This window comes from Eurosta solidaginis, chromosome 3, assembly GCF_040869045.1.
Source record: "Eurosta solidaginis isolate ZX-2024a chromosome 3, ASM4086904v1, whole genome shotgun sequence".
In the NCBI taxonomy this organism is placed as follows: domain Eukaryota; kingdom Metazoa; phylum Arthropoda; class Insecta; order Diptera; family Tephritidae; genus Eurosta; species Eurosta solidaginis.
The window spans coordinates 64,393,264-64,421,163 of record NC_090321.1 but is presented as its reverse complement, the minus strand read 5'-3'; the positions used below and the strand labels follow the sequence as shown (position 1 = coordinate 64,421,163).

The 27,900-nt window shown below is 34.2% G+C and overlaps 2 protein-coding genes across 5 annotated transcripts in view; both read left to right on the top strand.

Moving 5' to 3' along the window:
• Cam (Calmodulin) overlaps positions 1–15,749 on the top strand; it is a 122,522-nt gene extending 106,773 nt beyond the window's left edge. For all 4 annotated transcript variants that reach the window (XM_067772056.1, XM_067772057.1, XM_067772055.1 and 1 more), the window contains one exon: positions 13,840–15,749. In XM_067772056.1, coding sequence (XP_067628157.1) covers positions 13,840–13,868 — 29 coding nt within the window. In that variant the 3' untranslated portion in view covers positions 13,869–15,749. The remainder of the gene's footprint in view (positions 1–13,839) is intronic.
• Positions 3,178–6,347, top strand: LOC137243846 (uncharacterized). The gene is made up of 3 exons (XM_067772053.1): positions 3,178–4,208; positions 4,271–4,451; positions 4,523–6,347. Coding segments are annotated over exons 1-3 (708 nt in total). The 5' UTR covers positions 3,178–4,206; the 3' UTR covers positions 5,048–6,347.
• Positions 15,750–27,900: the final 12,151 nt, after the last annotated feature.

Genomic DNA, 27,900 nt, shown 5'->3' with positions numbered 1-27,900 from the left:
CCACCTGTTGCCCCAGTGGATACCGCCCTAATATCAGGGCCTTACTCACTGGCAACAATCGCATTATCTTAGGCGATTTCAATGCCCATCATGATCTATGGCATTCAAACTTGCGGGCGGACAGTAGGGGTGAGATGTTGGCGGATCAAATAGAAGAAACGACGTTCTGCACAATAAACGGAGACGCCCCCACACGTGTGGTAGGAAGCTGTCACAGCTCGCCAGATATCTCAATCGTGAGCGCAGAACTCGTAAACTGCGTCAACTGGCAGCCGATGGTAACATTGGCATCCGACCACCTGCCCATACTTATTTCGCTTGAGCGTACCGCCGACTTCATCGTCACTGAAAAACGCACTTTCATAAACTTCAAAAAAGGAAAGTGGGAAGAATATAAATCCTTTACAGACAGCCGCCTAGCTGCCCTCCCTATCAAGACTGATGCCCGCCAAGGGGAGCGTGCCTTCCGTAAAGTCATTAAATCCGCCTCGGCACATTTCATTCCCGCCGGGAGAATGCCCAAAATCCGGCCCCACTTCCAGGCGGAGGCCGTAAACTTAGCGAGAGAACGTGACCTTATAAGACAGCGTGATCCAGGCGACCCCCAAATAAGGGATATAAACCAACGCGTCAGATTGCTTGTGGGTGAACACAAGCGGGCGAAATGGGAGGAGCACCTAAGAGGTTGTAACCTCTCTACCGGTGTGGGTAAACTTTGGTCCACCGTAAAGTCCCTATCGAATCCGACTAAGCACAAAGACAAAGTTTCCATCGCCTTCGGCGACAAAGTGCTGTCGGACGCGAAAAAATGCGCGAGCGCTTTCTGCCGACAATATATAATGCATCCTACGGTCGACAAAGATAGATGGAGAGCCAATAGACACGCACATAAACACAAATTCAGCGCGTCACCAATCACCATCACCGCTAAAGAGGTTGAGGACGCCATTGGTCGTGCTAAACCATCCAAAGCAGTGGGCCCAGACGGTATAGCCATGCCGATGCTTTAAAGCCTAGGGAAAGAGGTTACAAATATTTAGCGCATGTCCTCAATCTGTCTCTTTCCAGCTTTGTCATACCTGAGAAATGGAAAATAGCCAAGGTGGTCCCGCTACTAAAGCCTGGGAAACCAGCTAACATAGGTGAGTCGTATCGTCCGATATCTCTCCTATCGCCAGGGGCAAAGACGCTTGAAGCCATTTTGCTCCCTTATTTCCAAGCAAATTTGCAGCTAGCCCCTCATCAGCATGGCTTCAGAAAACTCCATAGCACTACCACCGCGCTAAATGCCATTAGCACCCAGATAAATTGCGGTTTAAATAAATACCCCCACCATAGAACAGTACTCGTAGCGCTAGACCTATCAAAAGCTTTTGATACGGTCAACCATGGCTCGTTACTGCAGGACCTGGAAGGGTCTACCCTTCCCCCATGTCTTAAAAGGTGGACCGCAAATTATCTGGGTGGTCGGCAGGCATCGGTGCAATTTAGAAACGAAACATCAAAACCAAGGAGAATTAAACAAGGGGTGCCACAGGGTGGTGTCCTATCCCCACTTTTGTTTAATTTCTACATATCTAAGCTACCTTCACCACCGGAAGGAGTCACAATCGTTTCCTACGCCGATGACTGCACAATAATGGCCACAGGCCCAGGCCCAAAGATCGATGAGCTATGCAATAAAATAAACGGCTACCTCCCTGATCTCTCCAGTTTTTTCGCCTCGCGAAACCTGGCGACTAAATCTTCCGCGACCTTATTTACAACATGGACGTCCCAAATGTCGACCATTTTGAATATCCACGTCGATGGCACTACGCTACCGACTGTCCTACACCCCAAAATCTTAGGTGTGACGTTTGATCAGGATCTACATTTTGGTGAGCACGCAGCCGCAATTGTTCCCTGTCTTCTTATGTCCCCAGAACACCATCTGCATAATGAGGCGAGAATACTCCCCATCAGGGAGAGAAATGAGATGCTGACCAAACAGTTCCTGTTGAATACCCAGAAACCTGGGCATCCCAACAGACATCTGATTGATAAACCAGCTCCGCCTAGGGGCTTAAGGAGTCATCTCCGTAAGCATTTTGAGGAAATACGGCACCTGAGAACCCAGCCGTATGAAGTGAAAAACACAAGCAGGTCCTTGGTGAACTCCATAAACAGGCGTCGGACCTTTATGCCGGGAATTGCCCGGTGAATCCAGTACTTAACGAAAATTATCCAAAACTTGCGGAAGAGGAACGCATACCCCCCAGGGAAACGCGTGTCACTCTTGCTCAACTTCGTTCTGGATACTGTAACAGGTTAAACTCTTACCTATCCAGAATCAACCCCGACATACAAAATGTATGCCCCGCTTGCAATGTGTCCCCACATGACACCAACCATCTCTTCAATTGTAATGTGGAACCAACGCCTCTAACACCCCTTTCCTTATGGTCCACCCCTGTTGAAACGGCAAGTTTCCTTGGAATCTCGTTAGAGGATATTGATGACAATTTGTGATCGGTCGCGGCTATTAGGTGGGGCGAGCATTGCTACAACAACAACGACAAGTATAAGTGTTATTGTGAAGCACGTTCAAAGTAGTCTAATAAAGACCATTTTGCATTATTGAATATTAGAGTTATTTATTCAACAGTTTAGCGATTCGAACGTTAGCAGAAGGTTTGGAATAAGCGGAATTTCCCTAAATTCGTTTATTGTAGTTTGAAAAATATTTTGCATTTCACTTAAATAATTTTCGATATCATCAAAAAGCAGTTTTATTCTAATTTAAACATTTTTTAAGTATGAAGGAAAAATTCAACAATAAGAATTACAAAAAATTGTTCCAAAGCCATGATAGTATTATTAAATTTCAATTAAAACAAGCACTGAAATTGTTAGCATCAAACTGGTATTTACTTTTACAACATATTTTGTTTATTTTCTAAATTTTTATTTTCTTAAAGTACGTCTCCGCCGTTCATTATTTAAATTAATTTTTATGAATATCTTGAATATAGGAATTCCAACTTAAAAAATTCAGTTACACAAATTTTTTTTGAATATGAAAAATATGCTATCGATATTATTTTATATATGACTATATTTAATTTTTGTAACATAAAGTCATTTTACTTATGAATTGTACATAACTTCGAATTTTCGAACATGGACAAATTTATACAAGATTTTAAAAATGAATTTATAAATTTGTCTTTTCCGTATACGAGATGATTGAAATCCGTCTTTTCAATTTTTTCCGTTTTAATGTTGTTTTCCTAAATATTAGTTCCACTCATTTGAATCATCATTTATCATCTTATTGCCTCTCCTTCACATATTATTAAAATGTATGGTGCATTTTTTTTTTTTTTTTGCAAGCTCGCTTTAAAAAACTGTCACTTCGATTAACTCATTTACTGTGTCGGATAGAGTAATTTCACTATATAAATATTTAATTTTATTATTCGTGCTGCGTTTTTGCTTGTTGTGAGTGGCAATCCATTTATCACACGTGCTAAGCTTTTATACAAACAATAAATTTTCTACAACATCTTGGTAGGCGTTATTTACATTTTGTTAAATCTGTTTTGTGTGAAATTGCGCATTTAAGGCAAATGCGCGTGGAGGGTGAAGGCTAAGCTTGTAATTATATTATTGAAAGATACGTTCGTAGTAGAAAAGCAATAAGGCATTAATCACTTTTAGAAATAAAAAAAAGCTAATGCCATTTGAGCGCCTAAAATAAATACGAAACAATTAATATAAATTTATAAAAAATATTAAAAAACATTAAAAGGTAAAAGGAAAATTAGTACAATAGGCAAGGAAAATGGACAAAAACAAAATGAAAAAGCGAATATGATCATACAGAAATGAAATACTAATTAAATATACCCAAATTTTAAAATGTTTAAATAAACTTAAGCCAAAAAAATACGTCTAAAGGTAAAATTAAAGTTTAAAACAAAAAAATCGTAAAAATATAAGAGTAAACAGGCAGGTTCTGTAATTCACTTTCGAGTGAATATCAAGCAAAATCATTTTGAATTCGACTAAAGGTGTTCTGTGTTTCACTTCCACTGTTTTATTTTCACATGTTTTTCAAAATGAACGCCCTGTGATTTGGCATGTTCTAGAAAACGAATTCACAAGATAACATTCGGTTAGCATTCGCTTCAATTCGAATTGGTGAATTTGGCAAGAGAAAACATGTAAGTTAACTAAATCGCAATAAACACACGCCAATTTAATAAATTAACGTTGAATACTTTAGGGGTAAGCATAAAAATGTACGCCAAGAAACAGTTTTACTGCAATTTATGGAGAAGCACCCACATATTGCAAAGGGTTTCATTAAAGGTGACAAGTTGAAAGTGGATGCACTATGGGCGGAGGTGGTAGTGGAATTGAACGAGCATGGCCCACCTCATAAGGATATTTCTGGCTGGAAAAAGGTGCAAAATTAAATTTTTTCTGTATAATTTGTGTATTTTCTTATACTTATTTAAATTTGTACAATTGGCAGGTTTGGATAGATTGGAAAGCCTTTATAAAAAGGAAACTCGTTCATAACAGCAAAGAAGCTAGGGCAACTGGAGGTGGACCATACAACAAATATGTACTAACCCCAACAGAAGATGCAATTGCCCGTTTATGTAACTTGATTACTTCTGTGAAAGGTGTTCCAAACACAAAAGACTACGGGGCTGCAGAAAGCGAGACACCTTCAGATTCATCAAGTGATGATGACCAGCCATCTACAAGTAGAGCTGCTGCATTATCTCGCTCGCGAAGGTCTGAGCCTTCTGCAACTGATTGCTTTAAGGCCAACATTGACGAGCAAACAAAACATATGAAAAACATTGCAAATGGTTTAAAAGGATGTATTGAGGCAACTGTGTATGTGAGCGGAGCAGTTGAAACTCTCTGTGAAGCAGTAAAGGCAACGACGACTGCTATACGTGAAGGCAATGCCGAAAGAAAGAGACACCATCTTGAACTGATTGGCAACTCTGTTCGTGTGAAGTATTGTTTAAAAGTGAGCGCGTAAATAATTCAAAAATTTAATCATTTCTGTCGAGAATTTAAGATAAACTTTCAAAAGTATCAACATCTCTAGCAACTCCCAAAGTGTGGAGCACGGAGTGCAGCTGAAACTCATAATTTGTAGTGAATTTAATGAGAATCACAATTGTCATAATACAATAACAACAGTGGTACAACAAAGAAAGTTTGATAATATACATAGCTACCAACAACTGAAAATCTCCCGCCAATTCCTGTGCAGAAAGCTTTCAGTAATTCAACAATCGCATTCGCGCCATCTATCGGTTGATAGCCTAAAATAAATTATACCATCTACGCCTGTGCTGCCACCTGGTTCCAACTCATCTATTTTTTGGAGTATTTTTTTGGAACACTATGTCTCAAAATTCTGGAAAGCGTCGTGGCGAGACCTTGGGCAATGAAGCTGAAACAATTAAAAAGGCTCCTCGTCTAAGCGATACATCTCCTAACCTCATCCGTACAATCGACCAACGACTCATAAAGTACAATGACTCGTTGTCCAATAAAATAATGGAAGCAGAAAAGCGTATGATGGAGTTTACATGCAGAAAACTGGAAGATAAATTTGAAGGCCTGAAGAAGGAGTTAGACGAGTTAAGTGGTAGAATTAATCGCATGGAGGGTATGTTTGAGAGGATTGGGCACCTCGAAAATGAAATAGCCACACTAAAACAGAGAGTATGTAAGCAGGAAAACTTTATATCCAAGCAAGAACTCCAAATTGCTGCATGCGACGTCCGAGTTCATGGGATTCCCTTCGAGGAAGGGGAAAACTTACAAAAGATTTTCCACCACCTCTGCTTCACGCTAAACTTACAGCCACCCCCCTTAAAAAGTGTTTTTCGGCCGAAACGCAAACTACCCCACGGTACGGTTGATCCCGCCGTTATCATTAAATTTTACACACCTGCGGACCGAAATACGCTGTTGAAAACGATTGCGAGCTTCAGGCGCCACAACAACACCAAAGGGCTGCGACTCGTGCATGTGGGAATAAATTCCAATGAGCCTATCTTTGTTAATGCATCGCTGACCAAAAACAACTATGAGATCTTCAAGGCTGCGATCCATCTAAAGAAGAGGAAAAAGGTTTCATCGGTGTTCACAATGCGGGGTGTGGTGCATATAAAGCGAAAATTCGGCGACCGACCCGAAGCAGTCCCCAGCCTGAGTTTTCTCGAGAGTCTCGACCTGGAAAACAATACTTCCTTTCGTGAAGACGTCACGCCGGTTGCGAACAACGCCCTGGAGGGCCACCAAAGGCTTAACTAACAGCCCCCTGCTAATAAATATTTCTCTTTGCTCTCTTCTAATCTATTCCTTCTCTGTCTTTTTCTCCACCTACAACATCACAAAATCATTAATTATGTTGTTAGCCAAATTCAGTGTAAATCATTCACTTAATTATTTTTATAATGTTGGTCTCCGATAATGTGTCCCCGAGTTCCAAAGACTGTCTATCTACTTTGTTGCGCATAGTCAGCAAAAAAGCCAACGGGCTGAAAGTTATTCATATCAATGCGCAAAGCCTTTATAAAAATCTTGACGAGTTGAGGTTTCTGTCAGAAGGCTCCGATATTGATGTCATATGTGTTTCAGAAACATGGTTTTCTTCGTTTCATAGAAATGATATGGTGAAGATAAATGGCTACCAACTTTTCAGAGTTGATAGAAGTGGTCATGGTGGTGGTGTTGCGATATATGTAAAGAGTAGTGTGTCCTGTAAATTGTGTTGTTGTTCTAGTCCAGGTGATCCTGTGGAATATGTGTTTGTTCATATGTTTTCTGATAATAATAGTAGGCTGCTTATCGGCTGTGCATATAGACCGAATCGACTAATAGATTTTTCCGCGTTTATTGAATTTCTTCAATCGTTACTATTAGACTATGACAATATTATCATCGCTGGAGATTTTAATAGTAACCTACTGGTGGATGCCACTTTAAAACAAAACATGGAATCTCTGGGACTTTTTCCCACAAACTGTGCTATACCAACGCATTTCACAAATACTAACTCTTCTCTATTAGATTTATTTTTTGTCAATGATCTTCATAAAATGATTCACTACACGCAACTATCCGCCTCCTGCTTCTCAAAACACGACCTGATATTCCTAAACTACAACTTCCAAACATCATGTAGGCCAAGTTCTTTCGCGTATCGCGATTACAGAAGTATAGATTATTATTCCCTTGCTGAGTCCGTTGAGTCGGTTGAATGGAGCTTGATTCGTACGTTAACATCGGTTGATGACCAGACAAAGTTTCTGCAGGATAATATAAATAAGTTATTCGATGATCACGTTCCACTAAAAATAAAAACACTTAAATACAAGAATAGCCCTTGGTTCAATGCTACATTAAAACACCTTATCCACCTTCGTAACCAAGCCTACTCACGGTGGAAAAGGTACAAAACAGTCGAAGCGCATAGCTGCTTTAAAACAGCTCGGCTTATTGCAAACAAAGCCATAAGGCTGGCCAAGGCAAATTATTTTAAGTATAAGTTTAGTTCTGCTTTGAATACAAAGGAAAAGTGGAACAAAATCAAACAAATAGGAATTGGTAAGCCCAAAAGTGACCGGTCTCATCCCCCTGATGTCGACATCAACGAAATAAATAATACTTTTGTAAGACTACCAAACTCAGCCGACAATGTGTGTATTGATAACTACTCCGTGCGTGTTAATGTTGACACTAGCCCTTTCGAGTTTGTTTGTGTCGATAATTGTGATGTTATCCAAGCCATACTTTCTGTGAAGTCTAACGCAATGGGGCTTGATGGTATATGTTCAAAGTTTTTAAAAGTCATTCTTCCCAAAATCCTTCCCCACATTACTTACTTGGTCAACTCAATTTTGACGACCGGTGTCTTCCCAATATACTGGAAAGCTGCAAAAGTTATTCCAATCCGTAAACAAAATAATGAGTATCGACCAATAGCCATACTCCCTTTCCTCTCTAAGGTCGTTGAACGTATTCTACATGGGCAAATCGTATCATATGTACATGAATACAAGCTCCTGTCAGATAGTCAGTCCGGTTTCAGGTCAAAGCGGAGCTGTACAACGGCACTATTATCTGTGACAGAAGAAATTCGTGAGCGAGTGGATGAAAGTTACATTGCCTTCTTAACACTTCTTGACCACTCCAAAGCTTTCGATTCTGTAGACCACACTCTGCTCTGTAGGAAGCTGGAAAACCTATTTAACTTCTCTGGTCATGCAGTTGCCCTTATAAGATCATATCTTGGCGATAGGACTCAAGCAGTATGTATAGATGGTGAAAAGTCTGACTTCCTTCATGTCTTAAGAGGCGTCCCTCAAGGCTCTATCCTGGGTCCTCTGTTATTTGTTCTGTACATCAATGACTTACCCGATGTCCTTAAGTATTGTAATGTTCATATCTACGCTGATGATGTGCAGTTATTTACGTGTTGTCCTCGTGATCAAACTAGCTTGTGCATAAGTAACTTAAACCACGATTTGAATCAAATATTTTCATGGGCTGCTATGAATGGCTTATGTATAAACCCGAATAAGTCAAAATGTATTGTTATTCATAGAAGGTCTTTTCCCACTAATGATTTAGAGAATGTAGTGTTCGACAATTCCGTTATAGAATACGTAGATACGGCGAAAAACTTAGGTGTAATTTTTAACAAAACATTGACATGGAAAGACCATATTTTTAGAACGGTTGGGAAAGTGTATGGAATGCTTCGTACACTATGGTTAACACAGTATTTCACGCCTTTGCACATACGACTACTTCTGGCTAAAGCGTACTTAATACCTACGCTACTCCATGGTTGTGTGATTTACTCAAACTGTGACTATCTGTGCAAGAACAAACTAAATGTTGTTTACAACAACATTGCTAGATATGTTTATGGGTTGAAAAGATTTGACCACGTATCTCAACATGCTGAAAGGTTGCTAAACATTTCTTTCGAAAATCTTTTAAAAGTCAAAACACTGTCCTTCCTCCATAAATTGATACACACGAAGGAACCTGACTATCTATATCGTAAGCTTATTTTTCTGCAATCATCAAGATCGGTGCTTCTTCTTAAGCACATCAGATACCGCTCGCTAACCTCTGAGCGCCAATTCTTTGTTACTGCAATACGTCTTTGGAACTCGCTACCTACTAGTCTTCGACTCTTAAGTAATGCTCTGCACTTCAGAAAAGAGCTAACATCATTTTTTAACGAATCTTAAACTGGATCTCAAATTGTTGTTGTTAAAATGTTCATTTCTAAGTCCTTTTCCTTTCTCTGTGTCTTCTTTCTTTGTTTGTTAAATACTATTCAATCTATAACCAGCCAAAGGTTATCATCACTACTGCTGTCTTTTAATATTTATTAACTACTTTTCTTTAGTTTTAAGATTTACATTTACATACATAAATATTTCACTATTGTCCGCTATATTTAATTTAATTTGATTAATCTAATTTATTATTATAAATGTTCAATTTTTATAGCTCATGCTATTCATGACTAGCACTGTTAAATAATTTGTCAAAATTGTTGTGCTAGGAACAAATTTTCAAATAAATACATACATACATACATACAATGGAAAGACAGCGGCAAACGGAAAATGAGCTAAAACAAAAGGAAAATGAACTGACTGAACTTAAAATACATTTAAAATATAACAAAAGCGGAAACAATAATTAGATTCTTAGTTTGTAATTTATGTAATGAAGTATTAAATTTTAATTTATTAACTGACACCTGAAATGTGATTAATTTTGTGTACCTGAAATGTGATTTTAATATAATAATTAAAGTATTTGCTTTGTGTTTTCTACTTTCACGAATTTCTATGAAGGTGACTGGCTATGTTTTCTCTAATTAATGCAGCTTCGTCATAAAGTATAGAATCGTTAAATATTTCTTCGGCAAGAGCATCTTCCTGATTTTCTATGTCAACATCTACGATTTCCTGGACTTTGTAGTGTATACAAATGTTGTGTAAAGCACAACAAACATTAATTATTTGTACAACCTTTTCCGGTTGGTATTGAAGAGTACGAGCTAAACATCTAAATCGGCTTTTTAACACCCCTATAGTTCTTTCAACTATATTGCGTCCTGAACAATGTTTTTGGTTAAACGTATGCTCTGCTGTGTTCGCTTGTGTATTTCTGAACGGTGTTAGCAGAAATGGCTGAAGTGGATATCCGGCATCACCCAAAAGCCAAGAACCACGTTCTCCATTCTCATAACGGCGTTGGAAGGAGTCATTTGCTTTACTTACACTCCATATCAAAGCATCGTGACTTGACCCAGGGTGACGACCATCAACACTTCTAATAACCATATTGTAACCACATATCTGTAATAATTTACTTATTTAAATTATTTTATATTTTTAGATTTTATATTTGTATACTCACAATCATTGCATTCATGCTAAAATAACCCTTACGGTTATAAAATATGCTGTGATCTTTATTAGGTTTAGTTATTTGTATGTGCGTCCCGTCTATGCAGCCAATTACTCCAGGAATCCCAAAGTGTTGCTGAAAATGTTGCTTCGATTGAGTCAGTTCGCTTTCTGTCATTCGCAACTTAATCCACCGGGGACACAAGTATTTTTCCAAAATACGCAGCACTTCTTTTAACACCTTTGATACCGTGCTTCGCCCCATAGCGATGTAGCTATCCTTACTCACAGCTTTTTGGAAGCCACCTTCGGCTAAAAATCGCAATGTTGCAGCCATTTGCAGTGTCGTTGGAAGCGAAGTGTGCTTTATATGTGGCGCAGCAATATTTAAGAGCATAATGAATGCTTCTTTGCTAACACGATAGCTGGACACGAAACTATAATGAGAATCACTATGTAAAAAGCAGAATACACCGCATGCCCTGCAAACTTACGCAGATTCCGGCACATCTAATGGATTTGAGTGGTCACGGAGTATCTTTCTATGAAGAGCTTCTTCTCCATTTCTCTCATTTTCCAAAATAATAAACGAAAGCGTTGTTATAGCACTCATTTTTTATTTTAAGTTTTATTTTCCCCTAAAATGTATTATTTTTTCTTTATCAATTGACAACTGTCAAATGCTAAGTTCATTTTAAGGGTGAATTTAAAACGAGCAAGAAAATGAATGAAAAACTCGGTTTGCAGAACACCAAATTTTAATTCCCTCGTTTTAGGTTTCATTTTCATATTCACTTTCACTCGAATTTCAGAACCTACCTGAAAATAACAAAACTAAAAAAGGAAAAAAATCAAAAGGTTAAAAATAATAATAAAAAGAAAACAAAATAAAAAAGTAGAATAGAAAAATAAAAAAATAAAAAATAAAAGAAAAAATAAATAAAATAGAAGAAAAAAATAGAAAAAAAACAAATAGAATAACAGAAAAAAAAAACAAAAATCCTCGTCTAATGAGATAATAGCACCTGATTGGCGCACTCAATTGACGGTGGTAAAGAACAAAAACAACAAACAGTAGAAAACGAGTTATAAATAGAAACTTGCAAAGTGTATTGATGGCCCGATGCGCTAAACGTAAAGCCTTCAATGTGTGGATCGCTGATGATAAACCGTCATGGGTTTTGAAATAGTCGGCTATACGGTCAAAAAATAAAAGTATATAAAATGAATAAAAAGTAAAAGTATATAAAATAAATAAAAAAATAAAAGTATATAAAATAGTAAATAATAAAGTATATAAAATAAAAATATATAAAATAAAAATATATAAAATAAAAGTATGCAAAATAACTAAAAAAATAAAAGTATACAATATAAATAAAACAAGTAAAGGTGTCTCTAAGTTCGGGTGTAACCGAACATTATCAGCGTGAGCTTCAATTGTACATTTCATTTCAGATAAATAAAATGTCATTTCAGATAAAAAATGTCTCTCCATTTCCTCTTACAGTAAAACTTGATAAGTGAAATATCATTGATTCAAAACCATTTTTCCCCAAAATATTTTAGTGTTTTCCAATTTAATGTCATAATTAAATTTAGAAAGTAAAATTCTATTGATACAAAGCTCTTTTTTGCTAAGATATAGCTTATTATTATCGTCTACGACCCTTTTAAAAATCTTTTATATAAAATTGGGCGTGGTCTTTAACCGATCCCGTCCATTTTTTTCTTGAAATATTTCCTGCTTTAAGGAAAATATGTGTACCCAATTTTGTTACGATATATAAAATTTTCTTAGAGTTACGGCTCCCGAAACATAGAAAATTGCTTAGTCATAAAAGGGGCGGTGGCACGCCCAATTTTTAAAATTTGATGTTTTTCCTATTTATTGTTATAAGTCCACTTGGGAAATGAAATACCACTGATACAAAGCTCCTTTTTGCAAAGACCCTTTTAAAAATATTTTATATAAAAGTGGGGCGTAGTCCTTAAACGATTTCGTTAATTTTTCTTCAAAGTATTCCTTAAAGTAAAGGCAACCACCCTGCCGAATTTTGTTACGATAGGTCTAGCGATTTTTGATTTATGATTAATAATATGTATTTGTAAAATTGATTTTATCACAAGTGGGCGGTGCCATGCCCATTTTAAAAAAATTTTTCAAATTTTTATCAAGAGTCTCAATATCAGTCCGCACGTCAAATTTCAATATTGTAGGTGTATTATTTACTAAATAATCAGGTTTTTTGTGCTTTCCAAAATGTTATATATATAAAAAGTGGGCATGGTTATCCTCCGATTTCACTCATTTTCAATACCAATCTATTCTGGGTACAGATAAGCTGGTGTACTAAATTTGGTGAAGATATCTCAATATTTACTCAAGTTATCGTGTTAACGGACAGACGGACGGACATGGCTCAATCAAATTTTTTTTTTGGATACTGATGATTTTGATATATGGAAGTCTATATCTATATCGATCCCTTTATACCTGTACATCCAACCCTTATTCAATCAAAGTTAATATACTCTGTGTGCAGAGCACGCTGAGTATAAAAATAAAAGTTTATAAAATAAATAAAAAATAAAAGCATATATAATGAACAAAAAAAAAAATAATAATAAATGTGTAGAAAATACAAAAACGTATATCGTATAAAGTTAAAAAAAAAAAACAAAACTATATAAAATTAAATTTATAAAAATTAAGTAAAAAATAAAAGTATATAAAATAACATCAATAAAAAAAACAAAAAAAATTAATAAATTTTGAAAAATAAAAAAAAAATGCATAAAATGTATGTAGAAAAATTAAAAAAATTATGAGAAAAGTAACGAAAATTTATTAAATTAATTTAAAATTATAAAAGAAAATAGATAAATGAAAAGAATAACACAAAATAACTAAAATTCAATAGAAATCAAAAACAAATCAGATTTAAAAAAATGTTTAAATTAAGCATTAATAAAAAAATTAAACCAAATAAAGTAAAATGAGAAAACTTTAGAAAAAAAATTTATTAAATTAATAAAAAATTTTGTAAATAAAAATGTTAATAAATAAAAAGAATTAGAAGTAGTTTTTAATATCATTGCATGAAAAGAAATAATAAAACAATAAAAACATGAAATAAAAAATAATAATGCCAAGCAATGTTAAGAGGAAATGAATAATAAAATTTTAAAAATAATTAATTAAAAAAAGGAATCGCATTAACGTCTCAATATTGAGAACATATTTTCTTTTTTAATTAAGTTCAAACACCAAGTAAAATGTTTTGTTAATTATGCATTGCATTTGCTTTTATTTTAAATGAATTATGTTTACAAATTTATTTAAATTGATTCTACATTTCTATCATTACAGAATTCGTGACTATGATGACATCGAAGTGAGCAGATAAATTATTTGTGTTTAAGCCTTTCTATGTTTTTAAGATGTTGACGAAGAAGAAGAAGACTGTAGCTGTGCGCCATAACATCTTACGACGCTGTTGCTATGGGAACCATTGATACAAAAAGAGAAGAAGTATATAAATATGGAGAGAAGAAGGAGAAGAATTAAATTTATAAATAAACATTTAAATAAACAAAAAAACAAAATACATATTATAATAAAAATTACACTTTAATATATTTAAAATAAAGATAAAAAATTAAACTTAAAAAAACAAACTCGATGTAATAAGAAATTAATAAAGACATACAAACAAATAAACATATACACGAAAAGTAAAAAAATTCATAACACACACGAACACACGCATTTACACTCAAACAAACGCATACACACTTTACCCACCCATTTCAAATCAATTCAAAGAAAAAAATCAAAGAACGCATGCAAAATACTTAACTTACATACTACGCAAATGCAAAATTTGACATTTAAAATTAAATAATACTATAAATATATATATACTAATTAATAATAACTTAAAAAACAAAAACCAACTTTAGTATATTCATTTATGTACGATATAATGAAAGCCTAATTTATAGTTTGCACATTTGTAACAAATGTGTCTCAAAAATGCTGTTGAAGGGTAAAACGCGCGATTGAAGGTGCTGCAAATCATCGTGTACTGAATTAATTAATTGATTATTTGATAAAAATTGTATTAAGAAAGAATTTAAAAAATTTTAAGTAAAAATAAATTTAAACAAAAATTATGATAACTAAAGCAAACAACTGATAATTGATTGCTGATAATTATTTCAACTTAAAAAAAACACATTTATTATAAAACACTTTATTATGGATATAAATAAAAATTATTAGTCAAATAATAGAAATCATAATTAAAAAACGATACAACAAACATAAACACAAAAATCAAATGCATTGAGAATTTGAAATGAACGTAGGAAATGAGAGTAATTAAAACAAAGAAAAAATAAAAATAAAAGGTAAACATTCGATGTGGAGTAAATATGCAAAAAATTAATTTAAAATACTTACATATAAATTCCAGTAAAGACTCACAATTAAAAAAAATTAAAAAAAAAGCGCTACTGCAAGGAAAGCAAGTCAAACTAAAACACGTCATATACATAAATAAATTAAAAAAAAGTGAAGATTAAACAAATTTATTAGCTATGGATTAGTAATGTAAAATCGATCAATCAATCTCGCAACAATGACAGGCAAATTATAGAAGAACAAACAAAAACAAATTCAAACACCTAATTCTTAAACTACTCGTATCACAACAACAACAAAACAAACATACAACCATAACAGTAAATTAATATTTAAAATAAAATAAAAAAGAAAGTCTTATTAAATTGTATTTAAAGTTAAATAAGATGGAGAGGTAAATGAGAGGAGAAGAGTAGTTAAAAAAAAAAACGCAGAGAAAAAAATAAAGCTATATACAAATACGATGAGTAATGAAATGGATGAATTTGATGATTATATAAAACAAAGTATGAGAAGAAGAAGAAGTTTAAAAGTCATGACAGAGAATATCGTTTAGCGAAAATAAACACAACACAAAAGTAAAACAACAAAATAAAATTTCAAAACTTTAACTAACTACATTCAGTAAACAACAACAAACATTACACGTTAATGTGCAGTTGCGTGGTATGAAATTTGAAAAATTGACAAAAATAAATAAAACACAAAATTTCGAAACACATACAAACACACATTATGAGAGAATGTAGTTAGAGAGAGCAAAAAAACAAAGAAAAAATGCAAGTGAGGAGCTAACAGCAAAATAAGTTTATGAAGAAATAAATTTAATAAAGTGTGTAAAAACAAAAACAAAAGCTTAAGTGTTTAAATGTGTGTATTTGGAGTAGAAGGAAGTTATAAGGGAGGATAAAAAAGAAAATAAGAGCGGAAACAAATGCAAGAGAAGAATTGAGTAGAGATGTAGCTGCAGATGCAGCAACAAGAAGAGAAAGTTATAATTAATGAGAGCAGAATAAGTAAAGTAGGTCAGCAGAAAGCTGATGATGAGAAGAAGAAGAAAAAAAAAACAAGGAAAGAAGTTGAGTAACAGCAGAAAATGAAGCAGAAGCAAAAAAAAGAGTTGATTAAAGAATAACGCATTTTGAAATATTTTAAATACCTACATTTATTTTTCCTCGTCTTCATTACTTATAATTAATAAAAAAAAAAATAATATAAAACACTTATAAACTTATACATATATATATAACAAATACATGTACTACGTCGTACTACTACTATTACAACATATGTAATAACTACACACACAATATCAAAAGTGACGTGCACTAAACTTTAAACTTTTTTGGCAAAACACAGCAAATTAATTACTACAAAAAATAACACTTAGTCTAGTATACATACATACATACAAAATCCAAAAAGATGAGAAACGACCTTATTAACTTATAATTAACTTAACTCTATAGCGCGTTTTTAGGCTACACAATCATATATATTAAATACATATACTACGACATAACTATAGGTATACGTAGAAATATGATGCGACTTACAAAAAAAAAAAAAAAACCGACATTGTACAGTTAAACATTAACAACAACAACAACAACATCATAAATGTACTGTACAAAGAACTAGTTTTACCAAAACAATAACAACTATAAATTGGTGTGTGCATTGTGCGGCCACATTTCTTGTTGGTGATACTGTTATTGAATGCATTTCAAGGGAGAAATGTTTTGCTTGCATACATTCAGGCCCTTTTTTGCGCTTCTAAGCTTTTAAAGCGCATTTTCTTTATAACTGATTGTGTTAATCAACACTACATTCCATTGATTGTGCTATAATCAACATCTGAGCTTTAACGGTACGTTGTATACGCATTCTTTAACATCTACATTTATCGTCCTTAATGAAGTTTTGGCTAAGCGCGCTCAATCAGTTATAGCCCAAATGTACTTAATTTGCTTTGAGCGCAGTTGTAAGCGTTTGATAAAATCAACTCACGCATGCACATTATATGCGGTTGCAAACATTAAGCGTGTTTTCTCAATACCTGACGTAAGTTAATCAACATACCAACTCTGATTATGCTACAAATAACATCTAAGCCTTAACATTTCACTGTGTATCCATCTGTTAACATCTAAAGTCCTAAGTAATGTTATGGCTGAGCGCTTAATCAGTTATTGCGTATGCATGCTTAATTGTTTAAAGCTGTTATGATATTGTCTTCGAACGCAAAACGCGTCATTTTACTGTATTCAATTGTATACGTTTCTTGGTATTCATAGGCACCTTTAAATCGAGCTTAGCTTGGTGTCTGAAAAGAGGCAACATTTTTTTGTTTGCATACTACGAGGCATTAAAGCTCATTAGCCTCAATACTTGATTGAGTTAATCAACACTACTCTGATTATGCTGCAAACAACATCTGTGCCTTAACGGAAACCTTCCATAACGTCTAACATCTCAAGTAAAGTTTTGGCTAAGCGCTCAATCAGATATTGTGAAAAATGGGCTTAAATGTTGAGAAAGGATGCAGCAAAGTATGGCCTTGAAATTATCTTGCCATAATTTTTACCAAACGCTAGTAAGCGGATACTCGGTTTAAAAGCAGGCAGGGTTTTTTTTTATTACATAGCTCCTTTTTTTTTAGCAGCTGCACCAACCCTGGTGAGTTCGAAGAAAATCAATTAGGTTTAACTTTTTTTAAATTTGTATTAAACTTATTTTTTTTTTGCTAGCATACTTTTAGGTGCAGCTGTTGTGCGGTGATTGGCTTTCAATGTCAGCTATTAAGCTCGCCATCAATCAACAATAAAAGCAAGTTGGCAAGCGAGTCTTGTGCGCGTACTCCTAAAAGTAGGCAATTCTAAACTGCTGTAAGCATTGCAAATTATTTAAAAAAAAAAATGTTTAACCTCTATATGTTTTACTTTTATAGTGCAACTGGGAAACTGCTAAAACGGCGTTGATTTTTTTCTCCACAAACCAAAAATATTATGTCCCTATGCCAACAACAGCTCACCTGTTAAGAATTGTGTGCAGCACGCGACATGGACAACGTTGACGATGACTACAACAACATATAAAGTTGTAGTTATAATACAAATTTTAACATCAAATAAATGTATGTACATTGCCCATTGTACCTACAAATAATATAAATAATATATAAATTAAAAAAGCATATTTCACAAAAAATATGTATGCATGTATAAGATGAAATGGCAAAAACAAAAAAAGAAAAAAGAAATAAGTACCCAATCAAATTCCTGCTTTAGACATCAGCAGTATAACATTATTGTCTTTAAAAGTCAACAAAACAAAAAATTAGAAAAAGAAAACATTATTTAATTTAATTAATTATAAAAAAGAGTTTAGCAGCAGAAGCTATCTATCTGTCTATTCGTATAAATGCGTCTTAAGCGATTTAATAATATTATAATTACTACATAAATCTTATGATTATTATTTACATAAATGTACTTACGAAAATATTAAAATTTATAAAACTATAGTTTCTTTAGATAAATGATAAATTGATCAAAATAAAAATAAAGAAAATGAAGACTATTTGTACTTCAATTGCTACCATACATATGCATATACATATATAATAAATAAAATAATTAGTTATAATAAGGGAAAGAAATAAAAATTATATAATTAAATGAACTTATTTTAAGCGTTGTAATGAAATTTCGAAAACTTTTTGTTTTTAATAAAGACAAATGGAAATTAATTTTGACAAATACTATGTAAAAGTGAAGTGGACAGCAGCTGATATGCTTTAAAAGTATAAGAAATAACATGCGAAAACTTGGCATTAAAACTTTCAAAAAGAGAATTGAATTTTTTTTTAGAATTTCGAACTTGACTTCGAATTTTCGAACATCATATTCGATAGTTTAAAATGACTTTAATAATTGCTTAAAATATTAGAGTGCAAAATTTCGGATGTACGAACCTAGTTTCGAAAGTTCGAAATTTTGAAAACCATTTCTAAATTAATTTCGAAACTGCGAATGGCATAGTTTAAATTTCGCGTGCATAGAATGATCTATTAGCTCTTTTTGAACATACATTCGAGCAAGTTTTTGCATTAACTTATTAAAAGTTAGCAGACGAAATTATAAAATAAGAAAATTTGTGTAGATAATCATATTTTACACAGCTGCTAACTTCTCATGCTTCTTTAAATGAGCAAAATAATTTAAGTTTCCATTTCCTCAAAAACAAATCCTGTTAAGATACCTAACTGCTTTACTGAATTGTTCAGCGTTGATAAATATGTCTATTTAAAATATATGCTTCAATAAATAACGTTTATTCATATAAATAAATACATACTTAGTATAAAAAACAGAGATCTTCGATTTTTATAACTGTATGTATTGCCTAACAAATAAATAAACTACAAGTATCTGTATTTAGCGAAAAAAAAAAAAACTTAAACGATTACGCATTAAGCACATCTTAACTAGTACATGTTATGACTATATGTATACTTACATATGATAGCTAACTTTGTAAACACAAACACTCTACGGTTACATACATATTTATATATAAATCATTTCTGAAAATCGTTAAAAAGTTTATATACATGCATGGTGGAAAAAAATGTACTTAAATGTAAAAAAATTGTATAAGAAATTCGAAAACTATTTTACTAATATAATAAATAGTATTCGAAGATTGTTGTTTGCCGTATTGCGTGCTTGTATTTAAGATCCAATTTTCAAGCGTCGTACAAAGCAACAACATGTTGGTACTCTATGTACTATGAAGCAAATAATTTCGAACCTAATATTTCAACAAATTACGCTCACAAAAATACATATTACAATTTATATAGTACTACAATTAAAAATATTGTAAAATTTGCAAAACAACCGAAAACTTTCTTTAAAATACACAGAAAAAGTTATTTAAAAACAGAGAAAATGTTGGTTTCAATTAAATATTTTTTTCTGAGCCGCTGATATTTATTTTCCGCCCTTTTGAAATCTATTTTAGACTACGAAAATAATTTACGGATTTTCAAAGTTGATGTTTTTAGTATTGTATCAAAGTTCGCTTTGAATTGAAAACATATTGCCGAGTTTTTGAAGATCGTCGAATTTCGCCGTTTGAACACAATATTTACTCTGTAATGCGCTACGAATAAAATATCGTTAAAATTTGGCAACTTTCGAAGTCCATTTTCTTCCACCTCGAAGTTAAGTAAATGATATCTGCGGAGCCGAAAATGCGTTAAGTACTCCAAAAAAGAAGACAAAGTTTCAATCAACTTGGACAGACTAGCTAAATTTGTGACTGGTGCGTGGCATGTGACAAAAGAGTGTGACTATTGTCCAAGTTCATGATTCTTTGCCTTACTTTCGCAATGGCACCATAATCTTCTTATCGATGTGCTTCTTCTGACTCATCGGAACTGTTTCAGAAGCGACGTATGCTACTACATAGACCGCTGCAGCCAAAGTTTCTTTAGACTCCCAGGTGACCGGTTCATAAAATGGATTTGACTTTCATAGTGCATGTCAATATTTTGGAGCTACGTTGCCAGGATTTCCAGAGATGCGTTCGCACTTATCATGATCATTGAGTGCTATCTCGTGGTGTTCTTTTCTCGTTCTTCGTTCATATTTTTCAAACTACAATAACGATAAGGTGACTGTTCTCATTTCTATTAGGGATCTTCTGTTAAAAGAAATGATCGACATCTGCCACGGCGTTCCCGTCGTGTTTTCGAACTTTCTTCTTACAAAAATCACATTGCTGCAATCGATTGGATTGAGATTTGCACTAATGTGATTGCAAAATTTCGTCTATCACTAGGATCCGCAGGATGGGTGATCATATTACCATGAGGACCATATCTTGCGAACTTATTTATGTTATCCTTAGCTTTAAGGCGCCATCTCCAACATAGATTACGCGTATGCATCTGCAAAGTAGAACGTCTATCTTCTCTTCTCAAGCGTAGGACAAATTTTTTTTATTCAAGGGCATTGAAGTCTACCGAAGACCTTCAAGTCGCTTGACAAGGAATAAATAACAACCCAATCTAATAAAGCTAACAAATCATTTATGGTATTTCGCGCGAATTGATAAGCAATAAAAATAATACAAAAATTTTGCATACATGTAAGTCGGCAGAGAAACACGATGCGCGAGCTCAATGATGAATTTGTTGTGGAAGTGTGGGTGCTTCATTTTGCTATATATTTATTTACGAAGACCTTATGAAAACGTGGATCTCAAGGGAAGTCACACAAAAGCACAGTAAGTAGTTAGGTAAGTAGTATAAAGAAAGTAGCACAGGGCCAAAGTGGGATCATCTACTGAACTTTCTTTCCTCGGCGCACGTCTTCTAATAACTCATTGCCTTTATTTAATTTCTTTTGCTCAAGTGACTTTGGGTGTCTAGTCCTCAAGACAGTTACTTCAGATCGTCAAAGAAGCCATTCAAATATAGGTACGCGCAAGCTAATCACATTATTGTACTCGATTCCAATATCACCTTAAAAATATCGACTTCCTCTTTATTGAAGTAAAAGGATTCGATGCACAAAATATCGATATCAATTGTATAGAGATGGAAGTAATGAAACTCAAATTTCTTCAAAATAAATTCCTTTCAAAAGTAATTAAAATCCTAGCCGTTCGCATATACCTTTAAGTCATATCACACCGAGTTTTGTAATGCTCCTTCAACACAATTGTCAACGCACCTACACGATGCCCAGTCTTGTTACAATTTTTAAGGTTTTTTTACACATTATTAGTACGCGAGTCTCTTGCGACCTCAACTTTCTCACAGGAGGGAGTTAAATGAGATAAACTAGAAGGTCGTTGTCGAGAGTCGGACAAGAACTATTGCATGTTTGTTCTGGATAGTGCCGGCTCCACATTCGGCAAAAAGCTAAGGACATCAAAACTTCTAAAAATTTTCGGGTATCGTCTTTGTGGTTACAACAACAACAACACTCTTATCACCCTCCTTAAGGTATGAAGCGAGCTGTTGTATGAGCACTGCGTCTTTAGGATTCCTTTCCCCTCAGCCCACAGATCGGACTATGGAGACGGAATCTGGGGGTTGTTATTAACTCTAGTCTCTCTTGTGATGATCATATTAACGCTGTCATCAGTAAAGTTTACTACACTCTACGTAATCTACGAATGTCTGCCCCCTTCACCCCACTTGGAATTAGGAAGCGGCTTGCTATACAACTAATGCTACCAACTATCTGCTATTCGGATTGTATATACAGCAAATTAGATTCAAAATCGGCACATAAGATTGATGTCGCCTTTAATCATATCACGCGGTATGTCTTCGGGTTGGCTAGGTATGATCATATATCAGCGTGGCGAACGAGTCTCTTGGGTTGTGAAATATCTCAGTATCTTAAGGCTAGGAACTGTATATTTTTGTGTCGTGTGATTGCTGATAAAATGCCTACTTATTTATATAACAAGCTAACATTCTCTAGATCTGCTCGCATAAGTGACTTGATCGTGCCCAGCTACAATTATTTAAACTCTGCAAGACTTTTCTTTGTCAATGCTGTCCGCATTTGGAACTCTATCCCCAACTCGGTTCGCAATAGCTTAAGTAGAAGCAACCTTAAGAATGTTATATTTTCTTTCTTTGGTAAAGTTTATACAAATTTGAATCTGAGTTTAGCTACTTATTAATCTAGTCAATCATTGCTGCAAAATGTCCTTGTCACAATTCTTGTGAAACTTATATATTATCACTTTTATTACTTTATGGAATAATATATACATTTTTAAGTTTTAAGTTTTAAAAAATTATACTCATTATTATGTAACCATTGTTGCTCTATAAAAGATCATACAAGATCTTATTGTGCTAATACTGTCAGTAAATAAATGAAATGAAATGAAATAAAAACGGTTGAAGTATTCACGTGACCCTGGTGATTATTTGCTTATGGACATTGGAGACAAGCAATTTTCAGGCAGGTAAGTTGATAGTGAGAAGACATTTGTGGGACATTTACTTGACCCTGAATTGACTGAGTGCTAGCTCAGCTTATGACCAAATCTAACCACATATTTTATGCTTAAATGTATTTTGCTCTTGCACGTCAGGGTTTTAACATGGGTCGTATCTCGCAGCAGTGACTTGAGTCTAATAGGTAGGTGCGAATTCAGTTGTACAGAGTTTATGTACGTCTGTGGCCCTTAATTAATTGGAGAGGTTTCACTCAGGTCGGACCATACATTTGTACTGGGTTTCCGGTCATAAAGGGATAGAAGATAACGAAAAGGCCGATGAGTTGGCAAAGCATGGTGCAGCACTCGATGAATCGAAGGCGGACGTCTTAATCTATTTTGGAGAAATGAAAAGCAGAAAGGTGTTACATATTATCCGTCAAGCACAAAAGGCGTGGACAGAAGCACGCGGCTGCAAATTTCTAAGATCATGTACAAATCCTTCGACGCCAGACTAACAAAGTTGGTCATATATCTAAAGAGAGATGGCTTAAGACTTAGGATGGGCATACTAACTGGACAGTGCCTTCTGACGTCACATGCAGATGTAGGAAGTGCCAGCTGAAGGAAGGAACGGTTGAGTACGTTCTGTGCTCGTGTCGCGCGCTCGCAAAGTCAATGCTCAAGCTACTAAGGGCGGCTGAGTTGCCAGATCATCGACATCCTCATTATCATTAATTGGAGCTTAACAGCTTAAGCGATTTTGGCCGTTTCGTAAAAAGTTACGCCAGATATACCTGTTTCGCGACAGCTGACGCCAATTACGAGCATGAAGGGAGGTCAAGTCTTCTTCCACTTGTCTCTCCCGACTCAGTGGAGATCTCTCCTTTCTCTGCTTCCAAACTGCGGTATTGACTCAAATACTTTCTTGGCCGGAGCGCCTGTGTCCATTCGCATAACACGACCTTGCCATCGAAGAATTTGGGGTTTTTCGGTCCACTATCGTCATATCTGCCTAAAGCTCATACAGCTCATCATTATACCTACTTCGACAGTCGCCGTTGGCTTCACGGACAGGAGCACAAATCTTCCTGAGAACTTTTCTCTCGAACACTCTAAGAGCCATCGCATCTTCTCTCGATATCGTCCATGATTCCGAGCGACACATGAGGACAGGTATGGTAAGCGACTTTTTCGTCGAGAGAGGACTTTACTTCAATAATTATAATTTTTTCATAAATAGTAGATCTCACGGCCAATATTTCCTAACCAGAAAAGTTTAAATGAATCACTCCTGTTTTACCACCCCATAATTACAATTCTATTACAGAAAAACAATTTACTAAAGGCGTGAAATCGTAATAGAAAAAACTGCCCGTAATTGATTTCGACGGTAATAAACAAGTAACGGTAGGTGTCACACATGTAAATATTTCCGAACTGAAATGCAAGTGAAAGCGTTGATTGGCAGACATTTAAATATTGCGACGGCATACAATAACAAAGCAAATAAATCATTATTTAAATAGACAATAAAAAGTAATTACGTAAAATAACAATAACAAAATAAGTACGTTGACGTTGACGTTGACAATGGCGTGTATGAAATATACATAGCAGGTAAATAGTTGAAGGTTATGTGATATCTTTAAATTTGATATGTTGTGGAGTGATATAAAATGATCAGATAATATTTGCTGATAGCTGTTTAATGCAAAATATTTTGTATTTCTATTGAACAGGTGTGATGTGATCTTAACTGATGTAATATATCATATTCACCCTTATCGCGAGTTTTATTTTCACCCGAAAATATTCACAGTTTTTGTTCACCCGCAGAGGGTGGCGAAAAATTTTTTCATGTTCGAAAAAGATTTCACCTTATCGGCAACTCTTTGTACGGGCGAAATGAATAGCGGGGAAGCCCAAATTTATTCACTTATATTTTACAGGTGAACGAGAGAAAAACAAAATGTCAGTAATTTTTTGTTTTGAAATTTGATATTCTTATATGTACTTTTATTATTAGGAGTAAATAAATAATATACAATCGGAAATACTCAGGGCTGTCATGGAATCCAAGTCGGTTTTGCGTTTTGTCGGAATTACACACCAATATTGATTTAAATTGGAGTCATAAAACCGTATTGGTTTTGCTCTTTTCGAATGTAAATAAAAGCGATGTTCGAATCAGCAGTTTTGCAGTGTTATCGGTGCACTGGCAATTTTGATGTTAATTTTTTTGGCAAAATTTTATAAAACAATTTATTTGTGCATCTAAACAGAAATAAACAAATTTATTGACATCAAAATGGCATCAGCAGTTGTAGCATTTATGTTATTGGAAGAAGAAAGTTGCGAGAAGGTCAAAAGGAAAATTTTTGAGAGTTCGCAGCAATCCATTTGAGTTGCCAAGGACAGCGTAATTAAAAATATTTCTTAATGTGGGTTTCTAAATATTTATAGTGTATTAGCAGTTACATTGCATATTATAGCATATACAAAGAGGCTTTCCGAATGGTATTGGACACCATTGAAGGACGCTTAACTCGCTCGAAAGTTCTGCCCGTGCTGCAACTAGCAGCTACGTAACGATTTTTAGCTGAAGGATCCTATCAAAGATCATTTTGCAAGGATTCTACCATGAGTGTAGGTAGAAGCACGGTGTCAACGAATTTAGATGATGTGCTTCGTAAAGCCCTTCGCAATATCTGGAAACTTCTCCATAAATTCAGTCAAAATACTGTTTTGCATTGAATTTTTATGCTTTCCCCTATTAAGAATGAAAATATATGTAAATTTACATTTATTTTTATAAAATAAACCTTTAATTACTTACATTTTTAGAAAATGCTCAACTGAAAGAGAACAACTATGAAAAAACTAAATCCAACAGCATTTAACTGATTGGATTGTTTCCGATAGCAAAATCGACATTATCGGATTCTGTGACACCTAAAACCGACACTAATTTCAATTCGAACATTAAACCGATAACATTGGATTTCATGACACGAAAGTAATTTTTTTGTCGTTTTTAAATCCGATTCCGAAAACAATTGGATTCCATGACAGCCCTGACTGCTTGACAAGATGATCGGGAAAAAGTGCCGGACTTCTGGAAGCAGCTTACTTTATGTTTAAATAGCTTGGTCCACCTGTTAAGAGTGAAGCTGAGTGGAAAAAGCAAAATTCCTTTATTGCTAAGTATTTAAATTATATTTTTTATGACAACGTATCTTTTTCTTGGTATGGAATGACCAAAAAAGATATGCACGAAAGGCGTCTAAAAATGCAATTTATGCGAAGGGGACAGGACGCAGGCCCAAGATCCTTCAACTCCTACTATTCCAAACTTTGCATAAAAATCGTGTGCAGTTTGACGTTGCTGTCGGCCTAGTTATCCATTGTGGGCAAAGCAACGGTTCCAAAATGTTCAGCTCCTCTGAAAGTACCTCACTGAATCAAGATTGGCTAAGACCAACCTCATGGTCCTTTCTAACGCCTTTTTGATGTCCTCCCACTGCGAAAAAACGAAGACATGCGCTCAACTTTACAGTTGTTGGAACTCCAAATTTTTGCTTCAATGGTGGCAAGGAGTTATTAAGAATATATAGCAGTAAAGTGGGTAATATATTATGTATAGGTCCGACCGAAATGATTTTTACAGGAAATCTTCTATGATATATTAGAATATATATCACCAAGTTTCACGTTTTTATATTGGAAACTAAGGGAGAAATGGCCAAAAATCTTTCTATCTGAACGATCAGTTGTATGGGATAGGTATATACTATATACATATATCTCCGATCAAAGTGATTTTTTCAGGAAATCTATGATGTATTAGAATAAATATCACCAAGTTTAACGTTTTTATATTGGGAAATGGCTAAAAATCTTTCTATCTGAACGATCGGTTGTATGGGATATATATAATATATAGCTCCGATCGAAATGATTTTTACAGGAAATCTATGATGTATTAGAATAAATATCACCAAGTTTCACGTTTTTATATTGGAAACTAAGGGAGAAATGGCCAAAAATCTTTCTATCTGAACGATCAGTTGTATGGGATAGGTATATACTATATACATATATCTCCGATCAAAGTGATTTTTTCAGGAAATTTATGATGTATTAGAATAAATATCACTAAGTTTAACCTTTTTATATTGGAAACTAAGGGAGAAATGGCCAAAAATCTTTCTATCTGAACGATCGGTTGTATGGGATATATATTATATATAGCTCCGATCGAAATGTTTTTTACAGGAAATCTATGATGTATTAGAATAAATATCACCAAGTTTAACGTTTTTATATTGGAAACTAAGGGAGAAATGGCTAAAAATCTTTCTATCTGAACGATCGGTTGTATGGGATATATATTATATATAGCTCCGATCGAAATGATTTTTACAGGAAATCTATGATGTATTAGAATAAATATCACCAAGTTTAACCTTTTTATATTGGAAATTAAGGGAGAAATGGCTAAAAATCTTTCTATCTGAACGATCGGTTGTATGGGATATATATAATATATAGCTCCGATCGAAATGATTTTTACAGGAAATCTATGATGTATTAGAATAAATATCACCAAGTTTAACGTTTTTATATTGGAAACTAAGGGAGAAATGGCCAAAAATCTTTCTATCTGAACGATCGGTTGTATGGGATAGGTATATAGTATATACATATAGCTCCGATCAAATTGATTTTTTGAGGAAATCTTCTATGATATTGTAACGAATTTACTTGCAAATCTTCTTATTTGCAACCCTCTGGTAATTTCGAATCACTAAACTGTTGAATAAATAACTCCAATATGTAATAATGCAAAATGGCCTTTATTAAAGTACTTCACAATAACACTCAAACTGTGCAACGAATAGCTTGCTTAATAACCAAACTGATTGATAGCTCAAATGAAACTACTATTGCCCGCCAGATTGCGTGCTTAATCAATAACTGCTTGATAGCTCAAATCAAACTGAATTTCAGCGCCTCTACATTTGC